The 23,706-nt window shown below is 42.4% G+C and overlaps 4 protein-coding genes and 1 pseudogene across 5 annotated transcripts; 3 read left to right on the top strand and 2 right to left on the bottom strand.

The window, feature by feature from the left end:
* Positions 1–208: 208 nt before the first annotated feature.
* Positions 209–1,802, bottom strand: LOC9663466 (ATPase ARSA2). Its single transcript, XM_002993548.2, has 7 exons — positions 1,520–1,802; positions 1,251–1,375; positions 1,038–1,188; positions 876–986; positions 654–792; positions 481–596; positions 209–426 (listed from the first exon to the last, which is right to left on the bottom strand). The coding sequence occupies exons 1-7, from the start codon at positions 1,769–1,771 to the stop codon at positions 238–240; spliced, it is 1,083 nt and encodes a 360-aa protein (XP_002993594.1). The 5' UTR covers positions 1,772–1,802; the 3' UTR covers positions 209–237.
* Positions 1,779–3,391, top strand: LOC9663465 (annotated as a pseudogene).
* An 83-nt stretch (positions 3,392–3,474) lies between these two features.
* LOC9663464 (lysine histidine transporter-like 8) lies at positions 3,475–6,106 on the top strand. The gene is made up of 6 exons (XM_002993577.2): positions 3,475–3,823; positions 3,889–4,573; positions 4,633–4,766; positions 4,828–5,252; positions 5,312–5,443; positions 5,496–6,106. Exons 2-6 carry the CDS (start codon positions 4,224–4,226, stop codon positions 5,982–5,984), a joined length of 1,530 nt encoding a protein of 509 aa, XP_002993623.2. The 5' UTR covers positions 3,475–3,823; positions 3,889–4,223; the 3' UTR covers positions 5,985–6,106.
* Positions 6,107–7,313: 1,207 nt separating this feature from the next.
* Positions 7,314–8,991, top strand: LOC9663435 (phytochrome-associated serine/threonine-protein phosphatase). 2 transcript variants are annotated; one of them, XM_002993576.2, is made up of 10 exons: positions 7,315–7,444; positions 7,509–7,655; positions 7,719–7,786; positions 7,846–7,903; positions 7,987–8,097; positions 8,154–8,204; positions 8,274–8,417; positions 8,478–8,573; positions 8,636–8,707; positions 8,772–8,991. In XM_002993576.2, exons 1-10 carry the CDS (start codon positions 7,364–7,366, stop codon positions 8,853–8,855), a joined length of 912 nt encoding a protein of 303 aa, XP_002993622.1. In that variant the 5' UTR covers positions 7,315–7,363; the 3' UTR covers positions 8,856–8,991. The 2 variants fall into 2 exon arrangements, with proteins under 2 accessions (XP_024522988.1, XP_002993622.1); XM_024667220.1 differs by having other exon boundaries at positions 7,314–7,444; positions 7,509–7,786.
* Positions 8,992–9,899: 908 nt separating this feature from the next.
* Positions 9,900–12,114, bottom strand: LOC9663492 (probable beta-1,4-xylosyltransferase IRX10L). Its single transcript, XM_024667218.1, has 5 exons — positions 11,820–12,114; positions 11,324–11,712; positions 10,985–11,226; positions 10,225–10,908; positions 9,900–10,165 (listed from the first exon to the last, which is right to left on the bottom strand). The coding sequence occupies exons 1-4, from the start codon at positions 11,902–11,904 to the stop codon at positions 10,395–10,397; spliced, it is 1,230 nt and encodes a 409-aa protein (XP_024522986.1). The 5' UTR covers positions 11,905–12,114; the 3' UTR covers positions 9,900–10,165; positions 10,225–10,394.
* Between the last annotated feature and the right edge of the window lie 11,592 nt (positions 12,115–23,706).

Below are 23,706 nucleotides of genomic sequence, written 5' to 3'. Positions count from 1 at the left end.
ATAGGAACAAGGCAGCTCGCGCGTCTCGTAGTGTGTAAAATCCGCGCTGGAGATATCCGAAAGATTTGGCATGAGGCTTGGTGTCATCATTGTTGCCTCCAAAGTATTCGCCATTCAAACATCTTTGGCAAGCCCCCGTGGCCTAGTGGGGCTGACGTAGCCCACCAGGTGGCGGATCTCCGGCGGGATATACCGGGTTAGTCATAAAAAAAGATAACCGTGGGGGGTTTTATTAGGCTAGTCCGCGATTTGCTTTCCCTTTCTCATTCTTTCCAGCTCTGCTTCTAACTGAGAGATTCGCTCGCGCAGTCTCAAAGTGGCCGCTTCGATTGATTCGTCTTGTAACTCCGACGCTGATGCCGCCGCTGGCTTGTATGGTGTCATTAAATTCGCAGCGAATTTCTTGAGGGCAGTGACACCGCGAACCTGCCAGAAACCAAAAAAAATCTTAGCTTGCTAACATCAGCGTTTTTTTCTCACCTCCTCCGGTAGCAGCGGCAAGAGTGTCAAGTTGAAATCCTCGTAGAGCTCGTAAAACTGGTCCAGATACTTTTGCTGCATTTTCAACCTCGCTTTCAAGAGCTTCGAGTCGGAGGCTGCAAAAAAAGTCCATAAGTCAGCGAGATGAGAGTCTGAATCGGTGTGGCCCTCACCTTCTTCTGGAAACAGAACTTGGTTTATGATGATGTTGTGAGTGTCAATCTCAAACCTCGCGAGCTCCTGGACTAATCTCTCGGTCTCGTACAGTGACAAAAACTCTGGGATGCAAACGCATAAGAAGGTTGTCAAATCCTGCAGCAGTCGAGTTGCTGTTGTTTGATGTCTAGATAAAATAGAGACTAAAGGAAAAAAAACAGAGCTTTTGCTTTATTTACCGGGTCGCGGAACTGTTCGTTCACTTGCTCAATCACGCTCTTCATGGCCTCGAGTTTTCCCATGATAGCATCTTCTCGAAACTCGTCACCCAGACCAAATAGACGCGAAACCTGTAAAACCGTGAAACGTGAGGGAAATAGACTTTTTTTCTTCGCAAGTACCTGACTGATCATGCCACCAAACTTGTTCTTTAGGCTCATCATTTTTCCCAAGCACTTCTCTAGCGTCGAAGGAAACTGGAGTAATCGTAGTGTGTGTCCTGTGGGAGCTGTGTCGAAAACAATCACCGAATAGTCCATGGTTTTGACAAGCCTAGATCATCAAAGAATAGAGAGAAAGACTGAGGACCATGAAGAAAAAAATAGAGAGCTTACTTTAGCATCTCAGCAAAGCTCACTGCTTCGTCAATGCCGGGGATGGCATTCGTAAGTTCCGAAAGAAATCCTCCCATTCCCTCGAAAGCATCCAACTCGTCGCCTTCCATGCTGGGATCCACTTCCTGATCAATCCATTAGAAGGAGACCAAGACAATGATCCAGCAAAGAAACATTCTAACAAAGAAGCCACGAAGAACACAAAAAACATATAGCAAAGAAGAACGCAGCAGCATACCAGCGCAGATCAGAGATTCTCGGGAGCGAACCATTGCGAAGAGATTGGAGAAGCCATCGACGAGCGTTGGCGTGCGCGTAAATTTCTGCTGGAACGCATCGCTGAGGTTGTGCGCCGGATCCGTGGAGATGATCAACACCGAGGGCCGGATTTCGGCGAGCAGGATCGCGAGCATGGAGCTACACGTCGTCTTGCCGACGCCGCCCTTACCACCGACGAAGATCCATTTGAGCTGCTCTTGATCCAGGACATTGCGCACGCTCCCCTCCAGCGGTGTCCCCATTCCACTGATAAACCCTAAAATCCAGGAGGACGAACTTAGGGTTTTTTACTTAGCATGCGAGAAGCGCGATGAAGCGCTGCTTCGCGATTCTTCTTCGATCGCATCTGTGAGTGGAAATTTCACGCATTTTTCTTGTGGTCGATCGATCGATTGGAATTTTTCGCAGATGGAGCAGAGCCGTGGCGAAGATCCAGAGCTGCATCGATAAGTCCGTTCAAGCGGCAGGGCCGACCTACATTTTTCTTGCGTTCTTCCTTATGAGGTATGGCGATATTTCTTTGGTTTTCCTCTGCGCGATCCGTGATCCGAGCGTCCAGCTCCGTGATTTACTTGTTTTTTACCACGATTCTTCCCACTCTACACAATATGTACTCGTTGAGAGCACTGCTACACGCCGCGATCGCCTGTTGGCTCCTCCTAAACGTTTTCTTCAACTATTTCTACTGTATCTTCACTGATCCTGGCAGCCCTCCAGCAGATTTTCTTGTGAGTTTTTGTGTTTGGTTTTTCTATCTTGGTGCTCACTATAGGCCCTCCTTTCTCGCAGGACAGTGGAACAAGATGGTGCAAGCATTGTCCGTTTGCTCCTTTCTTTCGTTCTTCTAAAGACTAAAGTTTTCCTTGCTTTGCAGGCCACAAGAACAAACCTGCGTTTACTCACCACTGCCATATTTGCAAGAGGTAAGAAAGCGTCCTTTCAACTTGATTTTCTTACTCGAAGTCTCAATTCTAGGTGCATTTTAAGAATGGATCATCACTGCCGTATCCTTTTTTTCTATGTTTCTGTGCTCAAGTATTCTGTTTTCGTTTCTTTGACGTAGCTTGCAGCGTGGATGCACAACTGCGTTGGTTTTTACAACTACAGATTTTTCTTTGTATTTTGTAAGTATGATACTTGTTCTCGGAGCTGAGCGATAAGAACTGGGTGGGATGTTTTCGTGGCAGTGTTTTATCTCTGGATTGGGTGCGCCTATGCAGTATACATGTCTTCTCAGCTGCTATTCGCCGATGACTATGTACGTTTTCTCTCTCGTGAGTGAGAAAAATGAGATCTTGCGCTCCTAATCACTCTTTAACGAAATGCTTGCCTCGTGGCCAGAACGAGCAGGAGTGGCAACTGTTATTTACTTTCGTTCTCTCTTTCGGCATCTTTGGAGCCTTGTCTTGTCTCCTTGGATGGCACATCTTCCTTGTGGTGACCGCACAGGTATGTGTGCGTGTGGCGCATTTTCGTTTTAGCGAAACTGAACTGAAGTGGGGCGTGTCCATGACAGACTACCATTGACTTTTATGGGAATAGACAACGGAAGCTAGAAGCTAAGAGCAGAGGCAAGGTAAAAGACTAAACAGCATTCATTTTTCCAAGCTCTGACCAAACTTCCTCCGCAGGCCTGGGTGAACGTGTTTGATCTTGGCGCGGCTCACAACTTCCGCAACGTGTTCTACTCTGGCGGACGCCACCTCTGGTGGACAGTCATGCTGCTGCCAAGCAGGGCCAGGCCAGTCGGGGATGGCATCTCCTTCCGTACACGCTATCAGCTAGATGTGTAAGCGGCCGGGCATTTAAAGCTACTGACTTATTGAACTCAGACCAGAGCCAAGTGTGGGTTCTTCTCGGGAGGAGCCAGAAGATGAAGAACAAGCTCGTATTGACTTTGTGTCAGCAAATGGGCCATTTTTCTAACATGGTGCATGTGACGTGAAGAAAGGACTGAAGGAAACAATTGGCCGAGCAGTGGAAAAGCCGTAACATTCTGCGGAAGAGGAAAAAACTATTGACATATACTGCTTGATCAAGTCGAGGCAGCAAGCAGCAGTGTTGGTGATCTGGGAAAAGAGATGGTTTTGAGGGGAAGCAGCATTCATACCAAGCTGGATTTTTGGCATTTCCTAGATAGAGCAGCAGCTAGACGGGGGTACTGGATCCAACAGCTTGCAACTTGCTTCCGACGCTGCAACAGTGCTTGCCAGCCAGCCGGCGGAAAGATTTTTCTTTCCGTTTCCTATATTGCTCCGCTCGCTGCCAAGGTCAAGGCATCATCCATCCACTTGGTAAGTAACGTCCTTGTTTTCTTTCCCTTGTCTCACTAACGAGTCAAATGTTTTTTGTTGAGCAGGGATGATCAGACACAGATACTGTCAAGTATTATCTCCAGAATCAGCGACAGCGATTAGGTGCTTCGTGTTTCCAGGCTTTGCAAACCACGCAGCATCGCGCCACTCTCTTGGTGTGGTTCTTGAAATTGGGAAAGTTCCGAAGCATTTAAGTGCTCGAGGGGTCCATCTCTCATCCGGCTATCAACTGATGCAGCTGACTGCGACAGTAGAGGAGCTCGTTTGCACAACACGAAGCTGAGGGCCGGAATCGATGTTATCGTATCGGGTGCTATCATCTTTCCCGGATCTGGACCAGCATTGGTCTTGAGGGGCTCATAGCTAGCTCAGGAACAGGATGGGTGAAGATGGGGGAAAGTTCTCGAGTTTTGCAATGGAACAGGAACCCGAGGTCTCTTCGCTGCCTTCCACTCCTCAGAACAACCACAGCATTCCGCCATCTGTTGCCCGTTCTCCGAGGAGAATGATGCTGTCACCGATGGGAACTCCAATGCGCAAAGCTTTCGGCAACATGAAGTGCTACCTGGAAGAAATCGGGCATATTGCAAAACTTAATCCGCAAGACGCATGGCTGCCTATCACCGAGTCTCGAAATGGCAATGCCTACTACTCGGCCTTCCACAATCTCAACGCTGGGATTGGTTTTCAGTGCCTCCTCCTGCCTGTGGCTTTCAGTTTCCTCGGCTGGTAATGTTTTGTCTATCGTGGTGTAAATATCAACTTTGCACATGTTTTCTTCTTCACAGGTTTTGGGGAGTTTTAGCGCTGGTGGTAGCGTTCTTGTGGCAGCTCTACACTCTCTGGATTCTCATCAAGCTGCACGAAGTCATACCTGGGAGACGATACAATCGCTACATCGAGCTGGCCCAAGCAGCTTTTGGTACGCTTCTTTTTTTTCTTTGATTCGTTTCATCGAAAGTCCGTGACTTTCACGTTCTCAGGGGAAAGATTGGGATCATGGCTTACTTCATTCCCGATTATAAGCTTATCAGCTGGAACAGCCGGCGGTCTAATCGCCATCGGTGGTAGCACACTGCATCTCTTCTACAACTTGGTTTGCATCAAATGCCATGGACAAAGCTTGACAGCCATCGAGTGGTACCTGGTTTTTGCAGTCTTGTGCGCGATTATAGCACAGCTGCCCAACCTCAACTCGGTCGCAGGAGTTTCTCTCATTGGAGCAGTCATGGCAGTAGCTTACTCGACGATGATATGGATCTTGTCAGTTACACGGGATAGACCACCCGGTGTTAGCTACGACGTTGCGAAGCCATACTCGTCGGTTGGAGCAGCATTCTCCTTCTTGAATGCTCTAGGAGTGATTGCATTCGCCTTTCGGGGCCATAATCTGGCTCTCGAGATCCAGGTAGAGTTTTTTTATTTGCATTCCTTTTGTCTAACAAGAGTTATTCTCTTCTCTTCCAGGCAACCATGCCTTCGACTCTCAAGCACCCGGCCTACGTTCCCATGTGGAGAGGTAGCAAGGCAGCGTATACTCTCGTGGCGATTTGCTACTTCCCTCTCGCGATAGGAGGCTACTGGGCTTACGGAAAACTGGTAGCTTTCACTATTTTCATTAACATCCCGACTTACAAACTCGCCAAAACAGATGCTCCCGACTGGAATCCTCACCTCCATGTTTGTCTTCCATCGCTCGGACATATCTCCGGCGTGGCTCGCGACGTGTTTCCTCTTCGTCGTGGTGAGCTCTCTCAGCAACTTCCAGATTTACTCCATGCCAACGTTCGATCTCGTGGAGCAAACTTACACCGCGAACACCAACAAGCCGTGTCCCAAGCTTCATCGGTTTGTGTTTCGGCTGCTCTTTGTCTTCTTTGGCTTCTTCGTGGGGATTGCGTTCCCTTTTATGGCGAGCTTTGGAGGACTTTTGGGAGGAGTTTGCAGCGTTCCAGTCACATTTTGCTACCCGTGCTTCATGTGGCTCAAGATAAAAAAGCCACCGAAGTTGAGCTTCAGCTGGTACCTCAACTGGACGCTTGGAATCTTGAGTGTTGTCTTTACTATTGTGGTCACGATTGGAGGAATCTGGAGCATCGTGGACACTGGATTGAAGTTCCAGTTTTTCAAACCACAGTAGCACTGGGAGGGACAAGAGTGATAAAGGAAATCCATTTGCATCCATTTCATTGTGGCCTAATGCCCAAAAAATATGTAATAATACTTAAAGTTCTAAATGATTGGAAAACCTTTGAAGAGGAAGACACCGTTGTAGGGGTATCTATTCCGAAGCCTTCAGTTTTTTGAGGGCCTGTAGCAGCCAAAATCATGAACATCACTACTGCTGTATGATGAAGTTGTATTGGGATTAAAGGTTTTCGAAATTTAAGATCTATCCAATTTTGCAGTCTTGTGGTGTTACATGTTATATGCAGTAAAGTAATGCTTGGTTTGCTTAATAATAGATCCAAATGATCAATTAGAAGTTTATAATTTTAAATATGTTGAAAAGATTATTAAAAGTGAGTGTTAAAATGTAAAATGATTCATGCTATATATGTAATTGACTCTTTCATATTATCTTTTGAAAAATAAGTATGCTTCAAAATCTTTATAGCAAACCTTTGTACTCAAATGTTCTTACCACATATTATTCCAGCAAGCATTTGCTAAAAAAAGGTCTTTCCATGCTATTGCACAATTAATTTAGATTATGGGTTATGAAGTGAGTTGCTTATTGCTTGCTTGGTGGAAATGAACCTAAAACATTGTCATTCCTGCACTAAATAATCAATATCAGCTGAGTACAATAAGATAAGTACAATAAGTACTATAAGAAAACAGGGCAGATTAGCCTTTACTACCCGTTGTAAACTACCTCCCAAAAACTTATACAAATATTGCTACCCCATTTAAAGCTTCTGAAGTTAAAATATCAAATGCTACACTTGCATATTGAAAAGTTCTTGGCAAGATTTATGTAATTGTAAACTAACTTTGTGTCTCTCCAATTTCCTGATAGATCTTTTAAAATTTTAATCATTATGCTATGAGATATTTTCCATTGATGAGTTAGAAGTAAAGTAAACCATAGAAGGTAAAAAAGAAATTCAAATTTCAACAAAAAATCCTTGGAAGAGATTTCTCCTTAAAGACCTTAATGATGCTGAAGAGGTCTTTAAGTGAAAACTACTTTGAGATAAAATTGCAAATTGATTATAAAATAAGGATCAATTTTGTTACCTGAGGAAGATGATTTTCATTCACCTCCTCTTTTGCAATAAAAACAAAAAGGTTTGCATTTTAATATAAGAAACAAAGTGGAAGGTCTCCATCTTTGTTGCTGGAGTTAGCCCTATACTCAAAGAAAACCCTGGGGATTGTAGCAAAAGGAATTTGACACAAACAACTTGCAACGCCCCACTTAATATCTTATTAGTATTTTGTTTTGATGAACAGAAGTTTTTAATCCAGGGATCCCCACATTTTAGGGCGGCTCGTTCGTGGCGGGGGGCGGGCATGGACTTGGATCAGTGGATCGAGAAAGTGAAATCCGGGCAGCATCTACTCGAGGACGAGCTCAAGCAGCTGTGTGAATATGTGAGTGCCGCAATTCCTTGCTCTTGTTTCGCCTCTCGCCATGGATCCTTAGGGCCGGTTCCAGGTGAAGGAGATTTTGGTAGAGGAGTCCAATGTGCAGCCAGTAGACAGTCCAGTGACAGTGTGCGGCGATATTCACGGCCAGTTCCACGATTTGATGAAGCTCTTCCATACTGGTGGGCACGTCCCTCACACAAATTACATCTTTATGGTAAAATCGAGCTCTTTGAATCTAGTTGTTTCTTACATTGCTTCCATTGCTCTTCCTTTCCAGGGTGATTTCGTGGATCGTGGATATAACAGCCTCGAGGTTTTTACAATTCTTCTTCTTCTCAAAGCGAGGTTTGCAAATTCTTTTCTTTCCAAATCGGAAGACACAATGGGTCTGGTTTCTCAATAAGGTATCCTGCGCATATGACTCTCTTGAGAGGAAATCACGAGAGCAGACAAATTACGCAGGTGATTCTCGATTTTTTTAAAAAAAACTTTTGTTCTCCCCAACGAAAAGAATTATCTTTCTAACGCGTTGTTTGAGCTTCCAGGTGTATGGTTTCTATGATGAATGCGAGCGGAAGTATGGAAATCCAAACGCTTGGCGTTACTGCACTGACGTTTTCGATTATCTAACTATCTCTGCGATCATCGACGGCAGAGTAAGTCTTATCAAAAATTCTTTTTTCCTTTGTCGTGCATGACGTTGTACTCTCAGGTGCTCTGCGTGCACGGTGGTCTATCACCTGACGTGAGATCCATTGACCAGGTATCAAAGCTATTGACCTTTGAACTCCAGCTCTCATTCTTTTGGTTTTCTCTCTTTCAACCTTTGCAGATCAGAGTGATAGAGAGGCAATGCGAGATACCTCATGAAGGTCCATTTTGTGATCTCATGTGGAGCGATCCGGAGGACATTGAAGCGTGGGGAGTTAGCCCCCGTGGTGCCGGATGGCTATTTGGTGCACGGGTTACTTCCGAGGCAAGTGATAAACGAGCTGAGAAATCCTTATATGCTTCTGTCCGTCTCCTTTTTCCACAGTTTAATCACATCAATGGTCTGGAGCTGGTGTGCCGAGCACATCAACTAGTACAGGAGGGATTGAAGTACATGTTTCCAGATAAAAGCCTTGTCACGGTAACAAAGTTCTGTTCTAGACGAGACTAGCTTTCTTAACTTGCGGGTGTCGAAACCTTCAGGTTTGGTCAGCACCAAACTACTGCTACCGCTGTGGAAACGTGGCATCCATTCTAAGCTTTAACGACGTGATGGTGAGCGCTGCTCTTGTTTTGTCGATTTGAGCGAGCTGAGGTTTCTTTCTTTTTCTCTTCGAAGGAACGGGATGTGAAGTTCTTCACAGAGACCGAAGAGAACAGCGCGATGTTGGCACCCAGGGCCAGTGTTCCCTATTTTCTTTAGAACTGGCGCGTGTATTTTTTACACTACACAGGTGGGCTGTAAATTATTGGAATGGTCTATCTCTTTTGAGAGGGCGTTTTGTTTCCTCTTTTCTTGTTGAAAACCTTGTGCCATAACATAAGAGCCATTTAAATCATATATTTGATGAGGTTGTCCTAAACTTCTTAAGTAACCAATAGAAAAGATGATAAGATGGTTGCCAAGTTGTTTGTGCCATCCTCTTGCCACAATACCCCAGGGCTTTCGTTAAGCATCCATTTCTATGACTAGCTCAAGCAATCCAGGGGAGTACTTCCGCTTTTTTTCTTTTATTATAAAGTAGACATTTCTATATTGCTAAGGAGGAAGTAAATGAAAATCATCTTCCTAAGGTATCTAAATTGATCTTTATTTTCTACTAAAAAATTCTATCCCGCAGTTCAAAGACCTCTTCGAGAAAATCCCTTCTGAGGTTTCTATGCTGCTGAGACTGCATTACAGTTTCAAGGTTCAGTTGAATTTCATTTTCACCTTTTACTGTTCTGAGAGACGCAGTTTTTCCCAAGGTAGTATTCTTAGCTTCCAATTACTTGAATTTTCTAAGAATTTTTCAAAGTGCAGGTCTAACATTTGATATTTCAGCTCCCATAAAATTCTTCACGAAGTATGAGAGTTACATTGCTGGTTTCATATCACAAGTCCAGAAGTAAAGTCTTACAAAAAAAACAACTTCCAAAATAACATCTGGCATTAACTTTTTGCCAGTTTTTCTACGCGCATAATCTACACGTCGCGGCAGGCAGAAGGGGATGCCACCAACACCAGGGAGCCAGCGGCGCGTGCCCAATCTGTATGCTAGAAGTGGAGCCTACCTCCATTTTCCCATGCCGGACTTCTAACTCTCATCCTTTCTGGAAGATCCAGGAAGTCCGCCAGGTTCTTAAGAAACGCACGGCCATCCTGATCGCAACCAGTCCAGCGTAATCTGGTTTACGCCTGCCTAACCCCCGCCTTGCTTGGAAGAGTAGTCCGCCACCTTAGCGCTGCAGCGAACACACAGCATGGGACCTACATGCCGGTGACAGTTACAATTAAACACTTCTCCCGATGACACTGGAAGAACAAAAGCGCAAAGAAAAATGAGAGAAAATGCTCTGCTTTGCACAAAGATCAAGCGAGGCAACAAATTGCCAAAAATGAAAAGAATTTTCGATCAAAACACCAGCACAAATCGTCGTTGCCACTGCTGCCGAATGCACATATTTTACACCACCAAGGCTCCCTCGAAGATCTCCAGAAACCAACAAAACTAGAAGAGTAAAACACGACACCTGCAAAGAACACGGAGTGAGTACACAATGGGAAAACGATCCACCGCATCGAAGCTTACCAGTGCCTCAGAAGCTGCAACAGCTGGTGCCAGTTCCTAGACTCTCTGTCAAGCGTGTTTCTCTTGCTGTTCTTGTTAAGTTGTCAGCTTCGTCGTCTCCAAAAACTAAATCGTAGTTTGCGTTGCGCGCGAGCGTCATCGCATTCTTTTGCCAACGATCGATCCCTGCTCTACCATGGTTTCAAGTCTCCAGGAGGGCCGGAGCTCCAATTCAGAGCCTTCTCCCCTGGGTTGAGATATATCCTCCGGTCGTGCGGAAGCTTGCGAGCGAGCCCGTTGAGGATCTGATGGAACGCGTCCCCCGGTTGAGCCGGTTGAGGGAAGAGCATTGCCTGTTTCATGGCGGGTGTAGCTAGCAGCCGTTGCTTCTTGAGGATCACCTCTGGTGGAATGGACGTGAGGATGGTGTCCAGCTTCGGCACGTCCTTCTCTGCAACGAACACTCCAATCTCCTCCCACGGAATCGCGTCGGCAAACGGCAAGACTATGTCGTCCGCGATGATCACTGGAATGCAGCCGAAGATCACTCCCTCCACGAGTCGGGGGCTCCAGGGAGCCCAGCCCAGTGGACACAGGCAGAAGATAGCTCGCTGCATGTCCTCATAGTACGTAATCGGGTGCTCGGTAGAGATGTCAAAGAGAGGATTATCCTTGAAATTCTCCCAAACAGCAGCACGAGCACCCCTGCATGAGCAGAAAATGTCAGAACGGAATAAGATCTTTTCAAACAAAGCTTTTCTATGTATTGAGAGAACTTTACCTTGCGTAGTAGCCTCCTTCCGGATCGTTGCCGTAGTCATAGAAAAGACCCCGAAAGTAGACGAAGATAGAGCGCGGTATGCTCGGTGGGATGAGATGGGCCTGCATCTTTTGTGGAGGGCAGTAAGGAGGTACCACAATGGAGCCCTCCTTCAAGCAGACATGATACCTCTGCCCGAAAGTTTGGACTAAAGTAGCGCGCTGCAACAAGTGAAGAATTCCGCGCTCGATCGCTTTTTCCTCCTAAAATTTCAAAGAAAAAAGAAAAAGCCAAAAAGAAGAGTGACGCGAGTTAGTAGACTTAAAGCAAAAGAAAGATGTATAGAAAATTCAAACCAACCTGGTAGTGAAAGCAAGCTCCAAAGTCGTGAGGAACAACGAAAAAATGATCAGCACCCTCCGTCCGGTTCCAGTAAGGCCACTGATTCGAAATGTATTGGATCACACTTCGCATCATCCTGGGAGACTTGAAAGGCAGCGGCAATCCATTCGGTGTCAAATCGCAGGTAGTGTAGACTGGAGTATAGAACCAGTCTGCTTCCTCAGGATTGAGAGTGCGCACAGCACTGCCTAGAAGAAATTCGTGAACGAAAATCTCGGTCGCAAACATGTGAGTGAGGCAGCGAGGATCCTTTTCCAAAACTTTTCTATTGTACTTGACTGGGAGCTCGTAGACGAAGACCTTGAGCCTGCCGACGGGATCGTCCTCTAAAACATCGCCAGCGCTGCCTGTAGAGTGGAAATCCGAGAAGCGTCGATCAGCGCCAGAGCAAGAAGCCAAGAAATGGGAATAATATTGCGCGACAAACCCTACATTCTTGCCAGATCCAACCCACCTGAAATTCTCTCGTGCTGCTGCTGCTGCTCCGCGGATGCGCACAGCGCCAGCCCCAGCGCCAGAGCGATCCAGGCAGCTCCCATCCCGAAATCGCCAAGAACAGAGACAACGCGGAGAGGGAGAGGGAGAGAGAGATCAGCCCCGCATTGCGCTGCGCCGTAGCGCCCGCGTCTAGCTCGCTGGCGGCCTTGACCGCGCTGCTCGCTCCATCCCGCCCTAGGATCCCTCTCCTCGCTCAATCGCGCGTTGTTTCTTGGTCGCCATTGCCAGTGGTAGCTAATTCATTCTTTTTCTTTACCTAAAGCCAAACAAAAAAGATGGTGAGTGTGAATGCGACCGGGCGTTTGTTAGCTTGTTGGGTGCTAGCGTGGACATGCCACCACCCTCCACGTCGGATACCGTGATGCTGACTCAGCACCGGCTCACTACAACCACCACTAAAGGCACGGAAATCTCGAGGGGTCCACTCTAGAGAACGCTTCTCTTGAAGCTACCTCTTTTTGACACCGCAACCACTGCCAGATGTTAGATGGCACCAACGCCATTTTAAAGCTCATCAAATAACTTCTATGCTCCAAAGAATCTCGCCATGGATTTTTATGACCGAATTCTTGTCGTGGATGTTGTCATGGCATTAGATCGATCAAAGGTGCCAAATAGATTGATCCACCCAAGTGACAAAAAGAAAAAAAAAAGCCAAAAATGATCTCTGGATCATTTTCATAGCTTGCCCATAAGGATAACTGGCTCTCGTTGAAGAACTTCACAGCTTGTTCCTTGGAAAAGAAGAAAAGCAAACGAAAGAAGGCTCGGCTCGCTTGAATTGGCAAAATTAAGCAACCGGGAGCTAAACTTTGAAGCTCCACAATGACCAAACTTGACATTGTTATGCATTCAAGATAGTAGATCCAGAAACGTGCGAGGTTATTGCAGTTCTTGGCAGAGTAATCCACGTCCACCGTGACTACATTCCAATGCTGGCCCGTGCTGCCTTTGATCACCATGTCCGTTGGTGAATTACCAGCCCTTGTCCGAGAGCAGCACATTGTAAGAACCAAGAAGACGAACTCGTTGGGCAAAACCCTCTCGAGATGAATCTATGTGGGATGTATGTCTTTCATCGACATGATCCATTCCATGAAAGATTTAGAGAACCTCCAAGGGATGCCCATTCCTGGGCATATGCTAAGATCATCATCATCCAATATGGTGATCCAGAATTCGCTAGTGAGCATATATATCAGTTCTAGCAGCATTTGCCAAGAAAGGCTCATACCCACAATCTGGATTATTCTGGGATTGTACTGTTCTGCATAAGACCAAGTACATTAATTTCCAGTAGCTGAATTAATCCAAAAGGCACTGCTAAACATAAATGCAAAACGAGGCAGAATTTCACAAGCTAGAGATGTATTTAACAGGATGAGCTGCAGAGATAATATCAGTTGGATCACTTTTAGCTTTAAGCTTACGAGAAGGCCCAGTTCTGGCACACCAGGAAGCTCTCCAACCCTCAAACTTTATAAAGGTGACTAGCCAGATAGCTTGCATTCTTGAGACATGTGAGACTTGAAGCGTGGTCCAAGTCCTAAAAAGGGAGCAAAAGGTGTGTTAAGTGGGAGTGGCCAAGGTGAAAGCCCAACAAACATAACACACTTAAACCAAAAATGTTGACTTTTGAACCATCACATCCCAATGGGAAGTAAAACATCTAAAGTATCATACATAACATTAGATATGATATGTCAAAAGGTAACACATAGTTTGGGAGGTATTAGTAAGACAAAGGAAGGTTCTACTTCACATATATAATGAGTGATGCTAAGAGTTTGAAAGCTAAAAGTGAATATAGATGAATAAATGATGTAAAAACTTCTTACAGCAATACAGCAATGCAATTCCTTAACTTGTCTCTTTCTCTTTATTTTTTCTTTGCAGAAGTCTGGCTTTCTATAATTCCAACATATCATTCTTCTTGAGAGTTACAGACGTAAAACAAGTTGGAAATCAAAGAATTTTGATGAGATCTTCAACTTGATCAAGGTTGCCAATTCTTCCTAGCAAATTCAACATGCAAAAAACTACTCCATGCAAGGGTGTGGACTTTAAGAGATTAGTATGATAAAGGAATGTTATACTATCAGTGCTCTGACAATAACGACGACTCTGGCGAGCCCCCAGATCCATGCCTTAAAGTTTACTTAGACTTCTGCAAAGATATTCTATAAAAAAGTGACAGTTGAAGAATTGCATTACTAGCCTTCTACAATTCCAGCATGTCATTCTTCTCAAAAGCTACAGACATAAACCAAGTTGGACATCAAATAAGATCCATTTTTTTTCCATGGATAAGATCACTTGATCGAGGTGGCCAATTCTTCTGATCCAGTATGTAAAAAAACTACTCCTTGCAAGGACAGAGCCCAAAATAGGACAAAAAGGAGCTTCAACCAAGATTAATGTGATTACGCTCAATCAATGTCTACTAAGAGACTATTCACTTTTGGAAAGAACTCTCCCTCTATGTTGTATATGCTTTTTTATTGTTTTGTAGAAATATCCCGGTTGGGTTGTGCATGCTACGGTAATATAAGGGACATGTGGAGGGTTAGGGAGCAAGTTTGAATACCTAGCTTCATATCTATCTAAGAACTAAGAAATCATAAATATAAATAACTTGAAAAAATATACTATAATTTTACACATAAAATATGATTATTTGTTTTTGTATCCCACCATATAATAGATTTTTCAAGATATGGTACATAAGATACTAAGTTACAATCATCTTGTAATTGAAGGTTGGTAAATAAAAAGCAATTAGGCGTTTCAAAGCAGTATTTGTTAATAGACCAAATTACTAAATTATTTTGAGTATATAATACAATATTACCATCTTTTTGAACTATTAAATAACATAGACCATAATAAGCTATAGTATGTGATGAATTCCATAATAAATTTCTCTCAGAATACAAAGAAATCTGGCAATTTGATTCTAATAATAATACATTTTTTCCATTTGGAGATACTAAAAATTGACCTGTATAGATTATGTTATTTTGAAATGCAGAATTTAAAGATGTTAAGATTTTATCACAATTATTACTTGAAGATAAAAATGAATTTGAATACATATCATAAAATCTCCTAGCAATGAAAATAGAATATTGAATTTGATACTTACGAGCATTAATTATACACTTTGTAGAGCGTGCAATAATTATATCTTCTACATATACTCTAAATAGATCCTTAAAATTTGTTCTTAACATATTTCCATTTACTTCATTTGGAGATTCCATAATACAATTTGGGGGAGAATTATTTCTTCTTTTTAGTTGTATAATCATAACCCCTCTATCAAAGCTAAATTGTACTGACCTTTCATAATTTGCTGGATATTTAGCATATTTACCTGTTTTAATCTCTCTTGTAAGTAAATCAAAATTATTTATAATCATTCCAACCTCATTATCATTTAATGTATCATTAAGACCCCAACTAATTTCTGATGATGGTGCAGATTCAACAAAATAAAAAACAAGAAAATAAAAAGATAAGAATTTATATATTTTCATGTTTTTTCAGTTAAATAAACCAATTATTTTTAAAAAAATTTATAATGAAAATAAAATAAAATATATAAATAAATTATTTTATTTTTAAATAATTAATAATTTTATCGAAACTAAAATCGTCATAACAGATATGACAATTTAAATTTCATTCCATACCTTTTTATACTAATATTTGATAAACCATAAAACATAAAATGTTAAAAAACCAATCTTATTTCTAGAAGGGCTTTAGCCTCTTCTAAGAAAGGGTTGATTAAAATTTAAGTATATTATAATTTTGTTTTAAAATTTAGTAGCACTAGCAAAGAATCTAGCTATGCTGACCTAAATAAAATAAATGTGTTTTTGGGATGAATTTCCATCTTATAGATATATTTAATAAAAACACATATAAATTAAAAGAAAGAGAATTCACCTCTGCTCTATAGAAAATATTTTTATCAGAAAAGATTACCTAATTTTACTATAGTTCAATGTGCAAAAAAATAGTTTAATAATAATTATATGAAGCCAAAAAATTGTACTTGATATCACTTTACACTTTTATAAATATTTTATTAATTATAATAATTTTTTTGTTCTATCATGCAAGCTAAACAGTACTTAACTTTAGATTGATTAGTAAGAAGAAATAGAATTTGACTTATGGGACAATTTATGTTATACAGTAATAAAAAAATGAAATATTGATAATTTTGTATAATATCCAGGCCATGATATTTGTCAAACATGTAACACTTTTTAACACTCACACTCCACATACTAGCCCCAATGTTTTCATTAACCAATGTCAATAGGAAAGAAGCTTTCTACTTTAGATGGAGTGCCACACATAGGATAGAAATTGCATCCAATTCAAGAAAATGAAACAAAAGTGTCCAATATAGATGAGGATGTCTATCTCTCACTATCTAAACTTCTTGCTAAATATAACAAGTAAAATTGTAAATTCAAATTATAATTTAGTGAGGTGTGTCTATAAAAGTCATTGCTAATTCTTATCAATGCTCTGGACTGTAACCTGGTAAACTCAATATTACTTTGTGCTACCAGAGAGAATCCAAATACTAACCAGGACCTATGTTGCATCTTGCAATATTACAGTAGGGTAAAAGTGTCATGGCATCCTTGCATTCTATTCAAGAGTATCACAGAGGGCAATCTTTGATTGAAGCCGCTAATTCAATAGACATTTCATTTTGTGGCAAAAGCTAGGTTCTGAAGAGCCAGAGAGCTTGCTCCAGCAACTTTTCCACAAAAAGAACTCTCACACACCACTTTAATATTCTAAATTTTCTAATTAGGCAAATGTTAAATAAGTAGAGCATTTAAGTAAGAAATTTTTTTTGTGTTAATGAATTCTTCTAAATCACCTCCAAAGAGCTTTATGGTTTTAGAAAACATATACATATTTTGCATTTTGAGCATATGTACTTCTGTCATGCTGCACTCTAGAATTAATTAGGAGAAGCAAGTTTCTAATTCTGATTATAACTGTGTGATACAGAAAGCTTATGTTGTTCCAAGGAATAAGGTTAATGCAATGGATCAACAACAATCTGGCATAGTGTGTGATCACACTGCTCCAACTCCCAATACCATTTGTGGCACTCATCACTTTACTATGGGTTCCTATCGACTTCACACTTGCAGTGCTCACCTCCCACTGCCCTAAAAGTACATGGGAACTTAACCTACAATAAAGTGGGGTTGGAAGCTCAAAACAAGATATAGCTTAATTTAAGCAAGGATAAGCCTTTTATCTTTGATGTTTAGCAATGGGTCATAATATGCCACTATACATATAGTACAAAAGTAAGATATATGTACTTGTAAATGCAAATAAAATACTTAAATTAAATAAACATAATTTAAATAAAATTGAAAAGGAAGAAAATCTAAGGTTTTTATATATGAAATAATCTTGTGAAGGCCTTTATGAAGAGGCTAAAATTTGCAGGAAAATCCTGATGAACCAACTATAACTCTATGTATAGCTGTCAAATGTTCAAACTAACCTTGAATCTATAATTTTGAACCAAAGTAAGGGACTTTGAGAACTAATGTAATTCATATACCACTATTGTAGCAAATAATACATCCCATCTCTCAATCTGTTTGTTGGCCATTATTTAACTCAAACTTATAACCATTAGCAAAACTTATCTTTATATCTTCCCTTTGATGAACTTTTGGTGTTAACTCAGGCTCACAACATTTGTCCTTGTTTAGCATTATATAGGTTAGACTCACTCTATTCATCTTCCTCACCCTTCCTTGAAAAAAAAAAAGTGCTAAAACACTAATTCCATTTAGACTTCTTGGACTCATCTTTAATCAACCATTGATATTCAGTCTCACTCCATTATTGCATCCATTTGGCCTTATTACATCAAGGTTATATGTTCTATTTGGATTTGTTATACTTGTTTTCACTCCACAATTCATATAATTCATCTTCACTTTAGTATTATATCCATTCGTCCTCACTCCATTATTAGGACCAAACTCTTGTTTGTCCCTTCTACCCCTCTGAAGAAGAAAAATAAAATAAAATGTCGAAACAAAGAGGAAAAAGTGTGAAAATTTAAGGAAGAAACATTGTGAAAGAAAAAGAAGTGAATAAAGAAGTATTGAAAAGAAATTTTCAATAGTTATCAAGATAGGAATGAGGAAATAATTGTAAGATACAAATCCCTAAGCCCTAAAGTGGAATAAAAAGTAAGCTATATGGCAATGGCCGAAGTGGAAGTCTAACAAGTATAACATGTTTAGACCAAAAACTCTGATTTGAAAAGTCGAGAGTAGGAGTAGAACTCTTAAAGAAGTGCTTGAAGAACGAGTTTGAAACGATCAATGAATAAGTCTCTAGAAAAAGACACAAGAAAGACCCATATGTGGCAAGTGTCATGACATGAGATAACTTAGTGAAATATTCAAGAGCCAATTCTAACTCCTTCAAAAGAATGGTTTATATTCCCAATCCAAATATGGCTAGCACTATCTATTTCGATACTTAGTATGGCTTATTGAAACTTTGCTCTAGCTGTATAACTAAGGCACCTAGAGGGGGAGTACTACGAGGTGCTACGATATTTCGAAATGTTATAATAAAGCCCTAGATTGTAAAAAGGAAGAGGAATAATTCTCTTGCATAGTGACTAAAGGTATAGTCACATGGTGAGGAAGTCCTAGAAGTTAGTGGGACATAGTGGTCGGGCCTTTTACCCATGACTCAATGGCAATGTTGGTGTCGCGAATGTGACTTCGGGTATCGAAAGTTACTTGTCGACCAGTCCTTACGGACACTCTTACCTTACTGCTGCGATGGCAGGAGGTCGGTATTGCTGGACCCGTTATCAGTTCCCACTTGAGCTAGTTGAGAAATTGGTCAATGACCATGCACTTAGATTGGATAAACATAAGGTAGGAACCCTATGTGTTTCTTGCTGAGCATACTCGGCCTGGTTTGAGAAACTTGAGTCATTGGCTTGCACTTGCTAGTATCAAGAACCCCCGCGATATTGAGATTGGTCCCTCAACATCGCTAGATGATAGCTTACCGTGTCTGCCAAACACCCTCGCTATCATGCCCTTTGTGTTAGTCTCAATTCGTCCCAGATGCTATTTATGGAAAGTGTCTAGATTTGCTCATTTGGCATATCTACGGAATGTAGAGATTGTCCTGAACACAATGGTGTTCGTCCCGTGTCCAAATTTGCAATTTAAGGACATTCCATATTTAGTAAGTTTTGAGCTTGTCCCAGAGACTAACTCCTGGTACTAAGGGAGGCTTGGGGTGAAAGCCCAAAGCATGTGTTCCTCAAGGGGGGGGGATATGGGGGTTTCTAAATGTATAGTAGGGATAGTGGGTAGGTCGGGCATGGCCGACCAACCTGAGGCATAGTCTAGCTCTCGCTTGCGTGCCTGTCCTTGTTCTGCGTCCAGCTTGGGTCTAAGCCCAAGTTCCATTCCATGCTAGCTGGTGGAGTACCCATATCCTCGCGTTAGGCCACCGGTATGCCGAAATAGCGCCAGACTTCGTTTGGCTCCGTTTTGCGTGCTAGTCCTGGCATTGGGATGCTGGTTGCTCCAGGACTGTTCCAAGTCGTCGCTCCGAGCCCCTGTCCCTTCGCTCCTTGGGATGTATGCTCGGGAGTTGCTCCGTGGTTCGGTTCTATCACTCCTTGGCCCCATGCTTGGGAGTTTGGCACCATTCCTTCGTTCAGCGGCCCAAGGCCCTGAACCTCGGGTTCCTATGGACACATGGCATGTGACACGTGGCATCTGTCATGTGGCACAAAGAGGGTTTAGGTTCCGCTTCGTGGTGTTATCCTATGGTAAATCACCATAGGATAAAGGGTCAAAACCACATGCGCTACATTTGGTATCAGAGAATGAGTCTCAGCGAGTACTATTCAATGAGATTGGGCAATTAGTCTCGTTGCGTACGCAGAGATGAAAATGATGATCTGAGTGGGTACACGTTTTGGTGCAAAGACTTCGCAATCGTTCCTTGGGTATGGATTTAGTTACCTTCTTGTACCGTAATTATGTGAGCTTGCTCTTGGGCTCATAGGATGGATTTGAGGTGTACCTGTAGCACGAGTTTTCACTTGGGCTCGTGAGTGAGGCACATTAGCAACTCAAAGATATACTTTGAGTTGGCAGGATTAATGTAAGCCTATCGGTAGTTCCATGAGTTGTTCTATGTACCATGGGTGAAAGTAAACTTTCCCTGGGTTTGCTGTGAGTGGCAAATAGGCTGGTCCGTAGCTGTTTAGCACGGAACTAGTGGATCTTTCCTAGGCATGATTATAAGTGGATCAATCAAGACTATAGGGATTAGTCTATTGGTTCAAGTAGCCATGGCCGTGCTCTTTTATAAACTTTTCTTCGATTGAACTGAAGGCAGTGCGAAAGCAAGCTTGAGGTTTGGTCAAAGATGAGACCGAAAAGAGAGTCATCGGGGACGGAGGATCAAATACGTAAATCATGTTTTCTTTTTGGAGAGATGATTTGCAACGAGGTGTGACTCATTGCTCGTGTTCACATTATGCAATCAAGAGTCCCTACCTTGATGCATGTTGGAGATGGTGGTCTTACAATGGTGAGTTGTGAGATGGATAGTGGTGAAGTGCTATACCATTTTGTCTAGGCTTGCTATGGAAGACTGGGGTTGCAATGCTTAACTCTTTTCCGGGGAACCTTGCTATTGCTCCTTGAGTAGCTTGGTGTTGGATTAGTGTTGAGTTTGGTCGGAAAGAGAGTGGCATGAGCTTGTCCATGTTGTGAACAAAAGTTAGTGATGTTGGGTGTTGTAAATCTCTATTGGTGGAGTGTGGCATTTATGTTGCATTTTGTTGAATTGAGTTGGCACTTGATACTCACATAAACCTTTGAAGTAATGACATTGGCATTGCTTGTGGTGTTGCTCAATCGATGATCAAGTCATTGTGATTTCTATATCATATCCATGTGATAATGAGCAATGTGTTTACGAAGTTGCTTGGTTAAATGATGATCAACCCCAAAGTGGTTGATGGAGAAGCTAGTCTACTTGCACGAAGTAGCATTGTAGTAGCTTTGACTGGATTCTCAATGGTGGTTCATTATGCTAAGCTTAAGTAGGTACCTTGTTTCCTAGAGTTCGCCCATTAAGATGTTGGAAAAGGGTTATAGCATTCATTTGCTATGGCTTGTTTGTTGATCCGTTAGCACTTGGAGTAGATTGTTGGATGGAGAAGATGTGTAGTTGGGGCATTGACATCACTAGCACTTGTGTTAGTGGAGGTGGCATTGTTATTTCAAATGATGAGGAAGTTTCCTTAGAGCTTGATTTTCCATGTCATTTTTCTTGTTAGTGTTTTGGCTTCACATTGGATCTTGAAGGTGGTTGAAGAAGAGTGTTAGTGCAATGTGAATATCCGAAGATGTGGTCTTCGTGATCAAGCCTTGGATGTTCATTTTGTACTTTGCGGATGTCGGTGTTAAATATCGGTTAGATGGGTAAAGATGTTCGAGGCTTAAGCATATTATGGGTCATAAGAATTTGTGTTGAGGTGAACCTATGTGAAGTTGTTAGTAGGAGGAAGTTGGTTGAGTCTTGAAAGTTTGCATTCCTAGACTAAGAGTTATTCTTTCTCTAGGATGAAAAATTTTCCACAAATTTTCTCATTCTTTTCCAATGAAGCTCTATTTCGTTAAAGTGGGAATTGTCATTATCCCACTTGTAAAATAAGGTTTCCAAACCTTTATATAGTATATAAATATAACAAAATTCAACTGCATTGAGGCACATGCCATTTTATTTTAAACAAGGAAATGTCTACTCAATCACTTCTCCTCCCCCTGCCACTGCTTCACCTCTCTCTTCTCCTTGTCATCGTCGTCCAATTTCTTTCCATCCTTTTAATATTGGCTCAGTTGCTCCGAGTCTAGGTGGAGCCCAAGTCCCCATTCAATCTTTACTTTCCCATTATTAATAAAACAACTTCGTAGACTTCCAATAACATGCTGTAACACTTCTAGTATAATGCAAATCCTCTCAAAGAATTGTCTTTTAATATTAATACAATTGCATGGAACACCATGCCATAATAAGTTACATTTTTAAATAAATACATGCCATCTCAGACTGTTATTTTTTGCCTCCAACGCCTATACAATAATCTTGGAATTTCATCACTCTCCACACTATCAGGATTTAAACTCAATAGTAATGCCATCTCTTCTCTAATACGTCCACGCTCATGTTCAGTGGTCGAAGAACCCATCCGGTTGAGCAGATTATGGAGATGCGGATAGTGCTTGGCTAGACAATATACATACCATAAATGATGACTGGTGTCTGTCCGATCAAATGGCTTCTGATATACCGTTCCATCTGCCATTTGGTTGATTTCTGCAGCCACCTCCTGGACTGGCCGGTTCTCTATCACCATCGCTCCAAGCCGTTTTGCAAGGTCCCCCAGAACATACGGTTTCTTCTCCCTAGTTTCCATACTGCAAGAGATGGGGTGCACTGCATATGTGTGCGTGTTCGCTGCAGTTTTAATCGGCGAGTCATCGATGATGAGGATTTCACTTGAGCTAGCAGTCCGGTTCATCACTACAGCCTCTGGCTTGACGAAGATGGGCTTGCTACCCCTCACATGGACCATAGTCAAGCAATCCTCCTGCGTTAGGAGAAAGTCAAATGGTAATATTACTCGCGTCTGATCGTGCATCATCTGTAGCAACGTTAATGCATTGTGGCGCATCATGGATGTCCAAACTCCCAATTGCAAATTGAACCCGGCCCTCTGTTTTAAGTGTCGCATGGTCATTATTAGATCCCGCAGTTTCTCCCGTGTGATTAATGTGAATCTGTCTCTTTTGACCAACTTGCGACCGCAGGCTTTGGAGGGTGCAATGACATTCGAGGACGAGCCACGCTCATGGGAGAAAAGGACACCGTTCAGATCAAAAACGATACAGTACCTTCGCCGTGACTCTGAAATGAAATGCGTCAGCATAAAAAATGGTACAAGTCAATTTTACCATCTACAATATTAGCGAATGTTGCTCCCGATGGTCGTTGAGAGGGTTTTGGTCGAGGAAACGTGAAGGGCGGAAATACTCTCCTCTGCAATGTGGGGTCAATCGCATCCGATGGCGTGTGGGCACATGCCATTTCAGCTGTAGACTCTGGTACAACTGGCTCAACAGTGGCATGGGGTGGTTCCGATGGCGTGTGATCACACGCCATTTCAGCTGGTGCCTCCGTTGGCAAAGTGGACATGACCGAACAAGCAGCAGGGGAGGTGTAGGGAGGTTCCAACGGCGCATAGTCAGACGATTGGGCACACGTTGAGTCCATTGGAAATGAGGATACGACCGGCTCGGCGGCTGGGGCGGCCTCATGTGGGTCCAATGGCGCCTGGTCACCGTCAGTTGGATACGTGGACAAGATTGACTCAGTGGTATGGGCAGCATCAAGTGGAGCGTGGTCAGCTTGCTTGGCGTTGATATGGATAGTAGCCTCCACCAGCTCTGATGACTCTTGCAGCCAAGTAGAGTCCACTGGCGGATCCATATGCATGTCCAAATATCTCCCTTCGATTGAGATGGTATCCTCCCGTGCTACTAAAAACAAACTCATTAGCACATTGAATCGACTATACTGTATTTACCATCAACTGCTATTGAGGAACTAGGACCGATATCACTTGAGCGCACTGCTGATTCTGAAGGATTGGACATACGTTTCGACCCTTGCTTGGCACTATCCTTCCTCGACACTAAAGGCTAGAGTTGTAAATC

This window comes from Selaginella moellendorffii, unplaced genomic scaffold, assembly GCF_000143415.4.
Source record: "Selaginella moellendorffii unplaced genomic scaffold, v1.0 SELMOscaffold_165, whole genome shotgun sequence".
NCBI lineage: Eukaryota > Viridiplantae > Streptophyta > Lycopodiopsida > Selaginellales > Selaginellaceae > Selaginella > Selaginella moellendorffii.
Note: the sequence above shows the minus strand (reverse complement) of the source record. Positions and strands in the feature narration are given on the sequence as shown.